General features: G+C 39.4%; 1 protein-coding gene across 4 annotated transcripts in view; it reads right to left on the reverse strand.

Moving 5' to 3' along the window:
* Nucleotides 1-6,241: 6,241 nt before the first annotated feature.
* The window catches only part of pals2b (protein associated with LIN7 2, MAGUK p55 family member b), a 26,466-nt gene continuing 23,019 nt past the window's right edge, over nt 6,242-9,688 (reverse strand). For all 4 annotated transcript variants that reach the window (XM_005728755.2, XM_005728752.2, XM_005728753.2 and 1 more), the window contains one exon: nt 6,242-7,813. In XM_005728755.2, the coding sequence (XP_005728812.1) occupies nt 7,637-7,813 (177 nt within the window). In that variant the 3' untranslated portion in view covers nt 6,242-7,636. The remainder of the gene's footprint in view (nt 7,814-9,688) is intronic.

Genomic DNA, 9,688 nt, shown 5'->3' on the forward strand with positions numbered 1-9,688 from the left:
TTTTTTTTTTTTTTTTTTTTTTTTTTTTTTTTTTTTTTAGATCTATAACTGACCTATATATACATGGCATATACATAACATCCCGTTCCTGTGTGACATAGATTTTTTTTTTCTAAATAAGCATCACTTTTTGTCTCTGACAGTTATGCCAATGTCCACTCAATTATCTGTAACCATTTGCTGCCAGTTTGGTATCCATAAAGTTTGCCTGTATTCTTGTTTTAGCTACAAGTGTCAACAATTAGTATAAATTCCAGTGGTGTACCAATAAGGAAAGACCTGTTCAATTCCATTGGATGCAGCTGTTTAATTCACTTTACCTTGGATGTGTTTAAGACATCAGTCACACAGGCCTAGAGACCAGTTGGGGACTGCCTGGCAACCATTTTTCAATGTGGTTGCTGGAAGTTTCTTTTTCTTTGTTTTTTGTTTTTTGCGGTCACTAGGTCAAGTTGGCTGCAAAGGGGTATACAGCGCTAAGCCAAAATTCTCCTTGTTTTGGTTGCTAGCACATTTCCATGGTCGCTTCTAGTTTGCATGGGAGATGCCAACTTGTCTGCAAACACTTAGCAACCACCACCAAGCAGTAGTGAAACTGTGAAAAGTGCAACACAAACTGGAAATGGTGATGGTTTGCCATCAAAGCAAAAGATGTGACTTTTAAAACGTGTTGGTTTCAGCTAAAATTTCACTTTTACTATGACAGTTTTTGTTTTGCATTGCACTTTTCACAGTTTCACTACTACTCAGTGGTTAATTGGCAAGTGTTTGCAGACAAGTTGGAATGTTCCATGCAAAATATAGGCAACCAAACTATTCACTAGAAAGGTTTTGGTGACAGCCAGGAACTTCCAGCAACCACTTAACAACTAGTTAGGAATAAACATTGTTCCCTGGCCACTTGAGGTTTCCAGGGATCGCCAACCACTCTCTAGACCTGTGTGACTGAAGCCAAAGAAACGGGAATGCAAGATTAGTGTTGGCCGTACTACTTTGTTTCTAATTAAACATCTAGTGGAAAAATGGCCAGGAAAATGTCTTGATCATAAAAGGATCAATCCCAGTCATTTTGTTAGCACTTGAATTTTCTTTATCCACGGAATATGTTAATGTCAAGTAGATGGTTTGGTATGCTCGAACTGCATTTTTTAAAATCATTGCCTGCTGGATGCCATTTTATCCTAATTTCTTGTCTATAAATTCTAATTGAATATAGCTATTTCTGTGCATTCACAAGTGAACTTCTAAGCTCCTCTGGCAACCAGCAGGGTGCAGAAAAGCACAGAGTAATCTGGCAGCTGTGGCATTGACAAGTGACACATCTGCATCCAGGTGGCTATTCAGGGTTAGGCTGGATGACGTAGTAAATCAGATCTAGACTGAGGAGAGCCGTTACAGAACTTAACCAAGCCATCACCATTAAGCTGAACTATATGAATCCAATCATGCAAGACTTGTGGGTATTTTTTATTTGTATTTTTCCAAGCATTTTTAGTCTTGTGAACGACTTGGCTTTTTATTTACTGACTTGGATAAAACTACCTCAGAGCAGTGTCGGGTGCTAGCTAATATTATCCCTAATTTATGAGTGACAACAAAATGAAGAAATTGTAGTGACCAAACCAATGAAAGCCAATATCACATCAAAGCACTGTCTGTTTTGGGGGGTTTTCACCCTTAATAAGTAATCCTGCATGGACTGGTTGGTTGCTTTAGTTGGTTACATTTTACCGGACCAAATTTTTTACTATCGGGAGTCTCATTGTTTTTAATGTGAGTTGATGAAGACAGCCAAGCACAATCTAGGACTCATTCACGTGTAATGCTAACTATAAAAGATGTCTGGATCTTTTAAAAGGTGCCATCGTAATTGCTAATTCATGACATGTTGATAATCCAGCAAAACCTGTTGATTTTAAAAAGACGTTTGTAGTGGCGACGAAGGTTTGCGGAAAAGATGTATGCACAGCAATAAATTTCCTGAGCGTGGGCTGCAGATTGTTGGTGTTTTTTCTTTTTAAACCAGTCTGTCCACTGTGGGCAGGTTTTTAGTTGGCAAGACAAATGCCTGTGAGATCAGACAAACTTAGTCTCAATTTATGGAACCAGCTTCTTTTTCAGTTTTTGTTTTGCCAGCAAGTTTAGGAATATCAAGGCTTCTTAGTGAACAGAGCCACACTGTTATCACATGCCTACATTTTTTCAACCCAAACTGCAATAAAATCCAGAGTGGATTTCCCCATCTGGTACTCGCCACACTCAATGCCATTATTTTTTTTTTATTACTATTATTATTATTTTTCATTAACAAAGGGAAAATCCACATCTGAATACACTTCACACAAAGAAAAAGAATTGAAATTCGACGGAAGGCACACGCGAGGTCGTGTGTGGTTGTTGAGTACAGGTCGTAGCGATTTAGCCCAAACTGAGGACATCCAGCATGCGCTCGTTTGATGTGTGCCTTTTGTCGGATCTCTCTCTCTCGCTCTCTCTCTCGCTCTCTCTCTCTCTCTCTCTCTCGGGTTTTGTGAGTCCTTTCAATATAAAGTTTTGACTAAAATCTGTCATGCCGCATAAAAAGTAAAAAAGAAAAAAAAGTTTTAACTACCATGCAACCTCGTGTGTAGATGCTGCATAGAACGATCAGTATTTGTGTTTTGCACTTTCAAAGCGGTCTCAAGAAAAAAAAAGAAAAAAAAAAGGAGGCCCATCTGAGATTGGGCTGATAATAAGAATAAAACTGACGAGGTATTTTATGCTATCAATAGGAATTATAAGGAATAATATGACTCGGAGGAGCTTTTCTAAAAACGTTGATATATCTATATATTCATGAAGTACCTCATAAGCCTGATATATGCTGCATTGACCTTTTTTTGTTTTGTTTTGTTCTTTTAGTGTGCTTCATATTGTCCAGTAACATAAATTTCCCCTCTAGGGAGGTTTGAATGTCACTTCAGGCTGTGCCCACGCTGATAGCTCTTCTTGTAACATGTTACACCATGTGGCCAAATAACGTGTCATTTATGCAAGTCATAATGTCAATCTGAATATTCCTCGTCTCATTTCTGCGTCCTTTTCTATTTTATTTTATCCTTTTTTTTGGGCATCTTCCCTGCATGTGCGTAGCCAAAAAGGAAAAAAAAAGAGATTGGGTTCAGTTAACCAAGGGTTGACGTGCACCGAGCAGCTGTGGTAAAGCGCGACTGTTGACTCAGGCACTGACATGTAAGGGCTGTATCTGCTCACCCTGTCCTCCACCCCTCCATCCCATCCCGTGCACTTCCCTCCTCCACCCTGACACCCTTTGTCTTAAAATAGCCTTAGATCTACAAGTGAGGTTCCTATTTGGCCTTAAACAAATTATGCACTACAGTTTCACAGACTTGACAAAGAGCTTGATTCCAATTTAGACACGCTTTCTTTTAAGACTTCATGTTATCTACCTCCTGAGAATGTACAGTCTGTCCTGGAGTTGCAGTTGACTACAAAACTTTTTTGTTGTTGTTTTCTGACAGAAGATAATCAAAATTGATACAAAATAAACTCAGAACTAATACCAGGACACTCCTTTTTTTCTCTTTTCTTTCTTATAATTATAAGCCATGACAGAGAAGCAAAGTGACCAAAGTCTCTTGGCAGAGGTAGCCCTGCAAAGCCGCGTGAATTCAAACCTCCCTTTCCTCCTGTCATTTTGAGCTCACTTATATTTTGCATATATTTTAGTTTCTCTATCTCTTTTACTCCCTTATTTAAACCACAACATGCCAAAACTGAATTTGCTGTCATTCCTGTTCTGGTGAGGGTCTTTTGCTCATTTCATATGTTTCAAATCCACTGCTAAGCTCCTTGTTCTTGTTATTGTAAGCTTTGATTTCTCTTTTACGTTTTCTTTTTTTTTTCTTTTTGTAACAATTATGCTTACAGAACACAAGATATGCTGTAAACCCTGTTAGGACATAATGTGAATACGTATCACTTAATATAGTTCGCTCTTTGGCTTGACTGTAAATTGCATTAATTAATAAAAATGTTTGAAAAAGGTTTTCTGCTGCGTTGTCACTTGATGTTTTCATTCCTGTATTTTCATATCCTGTCCAGTTTTGCTGAACTGTTACCAGAGAGGAAGTAGAAGTTCACATCAGAGGGGAGAAGATACAGATACCTGTAGACTGAAACAAGATGACTACACTATCAACACTGTCTGTGAAGATGATTATGTGCCAGTAGAACAAGCAACACAACAAAAAATATCACATCAGCTGAGTCAGGATTGTTTTATTTACTTAATTTAATTAAAGTATCAAAGCACAATATGCATTAAAAGAAAGGACCACTCCAAATAATAAATAAAACCAATGAATGGAACATCTTTATTCATAGTCTAAGAATAAATCCCTTTCCAGGTGGTTCTTGCATGAGGTCAACTGTGTGAATCTAAACTGGCTGCCTTGTTTTTGTTTGTTTGTTTGTTTGTTTGTTTGTTTTGTTGTTGTTGTTTTTTAAGTGCACAATAAGTAGGGGGCCATGAATGTGTGGCCCTATCATGCTCCGTATCTGCATTGCTCTTCTGGTACTGACTCATTTTGAGTCTGGCTGCCTCTACTCGGCCTCCAATATCTATGGGCCAGATGGTGTAACAATTGGGGCCACATCTGGCCCACACAACACCTGCCCCTATCATATTTGAGTCCTAAGAAAACCAGTGGAAATGAACCCCAAATATCAACTTAAAACTCAAGGCAAGAAAAATGAAGATAACAGAATTTTTCACATAAATATTTTATGGTTTATATTAAAAAGATTGAATGTAAAGAATATACATTTTAAAGGGCCTTGAACTTCAACGATTGACCAGGAAGCAAAATGCTCCACATGTCCACTGAAGACGAGCAGCGCCCCCTGCAGTTTGTGTAAGTGAAAAAGCTTACAGCACCTGGTATTCCCAGGCGGTCTCCCATCCAAGTACTGACCAGGCCCGACCCTGCTTAGCTTCCGAGATCAGACGAGATCGGGCGTGTTCAGGGTGGTATGGCCGTAAACGATACCCAAAACAACAAACACCCCTTTTATTAATGCTTCAGGAGCACTTCTCAGACTTTTGTCTTGCAGATCGTCTCCAAACAGTTTGTTTTGTTACTTAAATAAATGCGGTGATTTTAAGAGCCAACTGCACGCTATTCCGATCTAAGATCAGTGACGTGTTACTCTAAACAGCTTTCTATGCTGAAGTGAAAAGTTTACCGTAGGAATAAATGTTTCATCATTGGATGGAAAACGTATTCAGAATCTTAATTGGCGAAAAAAGTGGTATTTGGCATGTATAAAAGGTCAGTTTGTGTGCACGTCTTTCGCTTACGGCCATACCACCCTGAACACGTCTGATCTCGGAAGCTAAGCAGGGTCGGGCCTGGTCAGTACTTGGATGGGAGACCGCCTGGGAATACCAGGTGCTGTAAGCTTTTTCACTTACACAAACTGCAGGGGGCGCTGCTGCTCCTCTTCTTGTTTGTGTCAAACGACAAATTGCAGAAAACAAACCGTTTCTTAAACTTATAATAGTTTGTCATTTATTAAGTACAAATTTATAGGTCATAATTAATTTGCAGGGCATTTTTTCCTATTTTTTATACTTTCTAATAGTAACAGTAAATTAATGAAACTCCTCATTCCAAAAGATCCACTATACAGCAGCTAAGGCTAGAAATGTACATAGACTCATATCTGAGCCCAAACTGTGCCAACAACATATCCTCCACACCATTACACCAACAGTCTGAACCATTGAGACGCAGGATGGATTCATGCAGTAGTGTTTTTTCTGGTCCTACTATCTGAATGTTGCAGAAGAAATGTTTCCAGTTGTCTGTTGTCCAATTTTGATGATCCTGTGAGAATTGTAACCCCAGTTTCCTGTTCTGAGCTGACATGAGTGGCACCTGGTGTGGTCTTCTGCTGCTGTAGCCCATCTGCTTCAAGTTTCAGCGTACTGCATTCAGAGATGCTCTTCTGCACACCTTCATTGGAATAAGTGTTTTTTTGAGTTACTGTTGCATTCCTATCAGCTAGGAGTCTGATCATTCTCTTCATCAAATCAACAAGCCCATGTCTATGCACCTAAACGCACTGAGTTGATTGGCTGATTAGACATTTGCAATAAACATTTGAAGAAGAGGTGTACTTAATAAAGCATCCGCTTTGTATGAGGTTACTAACACAAATACGTTTACATGTTGTTTTTAGACACAATGACTTTGCTTGAATGCAGTTTTTTTCAAAGTATTGAGGTCTGATATTTTGTTTTTGTGTGTCTGGATTTGACGGAAATGAATCTTACGAGGTATAAATGGAAATGTTGCACACATAATTTAACAAGAAACTAGTTTATGAGGTTTATCAAATTTTATTCATCACAAGTTTGCTGATAAAAATGTAAAAAGAAGACATGAGGTTGATGTGGAAACACTTGAACAGGCAGCAGGGCTGTCACAGAATACCCTCAGCATTTTGAAATGGTATTCACTGTACATTGCAACGAATATCCACCTAAAGTGATTTAATACTCATTTTATCCTGAAGTCACGAAGTCCAGGACAGATTTCAGGTTTTTCTCAATTCTGTATCTGATTTAAGAACTGTGAATTTAATATTTGATTCAGAGCATGATCACAAGGGCTTTGGCATAACCGCAACACTGAAGATGAGGATCATTAAGGAGCGAGTGGGTTTGAGCCACATTCACAAAAAATAAAACATTAACACATTGTAGCAGGTAAAGATGATGGCCAGTGACACTGTGACACTCATACTGCAGACAAACAGACGACAGAAGCAAACGATTGAATGCTACACTCTACTAATCATCACGCTGATTAAAAAATAGCAAAAACAAAACAAAACTAGAGAAAATGAACAGACATGGTGTTTGATCTTTTAAAAAGTACGTCATAACATTGTTTTTCTTTTATATACCGGATGAGCTTTTTAGCCCCTCGCTCATGGAGAAAACCGATTGAGGATTTTGGGGCCGACGACATTAAAAAAATAACATTAAGGATTCAAGTAAATGAAGGTGAAAAGAAAACAGAGCAATGATGTTCAACATGTGCCACACCGTGAGATTTCTTGGACAATGACGGCTTCAAGTTCTTGTCATCGATCGCCTTGTCCTCGTCTTTGTTTTGGAGTTCGGGTGGCGACCGTGAATCCTCCGTGTCAGCGAGGGAAGACTGATAGAAGTATTTAAAAATGAAGGAAAACGACTACAAAGCGACACTACAACAATAAATTAATGCAAAAAAGTATGGCCCGAGCACGTGACACGACTTTCTTTCTTTTTTCTCATGGTTGGTTTGTTTCATTCTCACCGTAATCCCACACTGAATAGAAAGATCTTTCATAAAAAGTTATAAAATAAATAAGCACTCTTTCCCTTTGAGTTTCGAGTAGAAAAAAGTTGCAGGCCCGAGAGGAGAAAGAGCGATGAGATTTCATTGATTACTTGCAGTAGTATCTCTGCCCTTCGTCTTCTTTGGCCTTTGTGATCACAAGCACACGCACACATACACGCATACATGTTGGTGGGTCACTGAGGCCCACGTAGACTGGACAGTGTAACGAGTGGTGCTAGTCCTCAGTATACCCAGTTCACTGGGACCCACTGGGGTTCACTGCACAGTTTGTCCACAGCTGCCTGTAACGTCTCGAAGGCCTTATCCAGGTTGTCGTTAATGATGGTCAGGTCAAAGTAGTGGCAGTAAGCCCTCTGGATGCGGGCGCTCTCATCCACCGTTTTCCTCAGATCCACATCCTGCAGAAACATGAAGGACGGGTCAGTTCTGGGGATAAATCCAAGTTGTATGCATGAGTGTCAGTGTCCAGCACATAACAGTGAAGACCAGGACAGGTGGACAAATGATGAGTGTATGGATATTTATAGTCATGGTAAAAAGAAAGTAGACCCTCTGTCAATTCTAAGGTTTTACCTTTCAGGTCACAGTAAAAAATAACCTGGTCTTTCAAGAACAGAAGAACAAAATATAACACAACAGACTGTGTCTTACAAAAACTAAGCCAAAAATGCAGAAACAGTACGACAAAGACAAAAACTACACCCTTACTTCTTCCGTATTAGCAGCAATGTGCAGCTGATATGGTGCTGCTAAAAGAGGCCAGATGCTGTCAATCAATTCAAAAATCGCCTGATTAACTGATGATCAACAAATGTAAGGACCTCCATAAAGGCAGAACCTTTGCCAGCTTGCCGGTCTGGAGCATTCGAGTGGAAAGCATTCATGACAGTTGCCAGTCTTCCCAGGAATGAACTTCCAAACACATTCACCTCAAGGTCAGACCGGTTACAGGCCTCAGCACGATAAATGTGAAAGTTCATGATGATTCAATTAGGAAAAAAACGAACTCGTTTAGAAGGGTTTCCAGGAGAAATGCTCTTCTCTCTAGAAAGAAAATGGCAGCAATGCTTAAGTTTAAAAAGTTGCATCTGAACAAACCACAAAACATCTGGAAAAATGTCCTTTGGACAGATGAAAACAACGTGGAGACGTTTGGCCATAACACACAGCAACCAAACACAGCACATCAGTACAAACACTTTCATATCAACTGCCAAGCACTGTGTTTGAGGCGTGATGATATGCAGCCAGAGGAAACGAGCAGCTTGCAGTCATGGAGTTGACCATGAACTCCTCTGTATACCAAACTCCACTAGAGCCACATATAAAGCTATCTGTCCAACAGCTAAAACTTGGGTCATGCAACAGGACAATGATCCCAAACAAAGCAGCAAATCTACAACAGAATGACTGAAAAAGAAAAGAATCAAGTTACTGCAATGGGCCAGTCAAAATGTTAGACCTCAGATTGATTCAAATGGTTTGGTGGGAGCTTCCGAGAACAAATGAGTTCAAACAACGTCGTAAAGAAGAGTAGAGCAAAATTCCTCCTCAACGATGTGCGAGACTACTGAAGTCATACTTCAAGTTATTGCTGCTAAAGGTGCTTCTACTAAATCAAGGGGTTTATGTCACTTTTAACATGACGCTTCTGCATTTTGGCTTTAAGAACATAGCATAATATGTTGTATGCTGTTGTTCATCTCAGATTTTTTTGTTCTGATATGCACAATAATAGAGATGATAGACGGTGTACTCTATTTTCACCACGACTGTATGTAATTTAAGGTACTTCTAGAAGGATTTTGTTTGACCAGCAAGTAACATGATCTGCTTCCAGGCAGTGTTTTGGCCACAGGGTCATTCAAATCGGCATACTTATATTTAGCCACCCTGTCCCTCAGTCTATTTTTAGTAAGGCCCACATAGAAAGCATATGAGGGTGATTTAATCTTAAAAGTGTTAAAAACATTAAACCAGGGGGAGAACAAAATCTTAAACAATGAGAGGCAAACTGGCCACCAGTTACCACCACACCCTTTTTTTCAAATGTCTTTAGTGTGTCTTTTATCTCAGTGAATCAGTCATAGTTTTTGTGACTGACTACAGTTGACATAAAATATTGCACAGTTATCCCCATGATATGTAAGTGAGGGCTCAAATGTCAAAAAACAGTGACAGATAATGTAAGCATATCACTATGTATGCGTGTGTGTGTGTGTGTGTGTGTGTGTGTGTGTGTGTGTGTGTGTGTGTGTGTGTGTGTGTGAGAG

This window comes from Pundamilia nyererei, unplaced genomic scaffold (assembly GCF_000239375.1).
Source record: "Pundamilia nyererei isolate P.nyererei 1_Seehausen unplaced genomic scaffold, PunNye1.0 scaffold00030, whole genome shotgun sequence".
NCBI lineage: Eukaryota > Metazoa > Chordata > Actinopteri > Cichliformes > Cichlidae > Pundamilia > Pundamilia nyererei.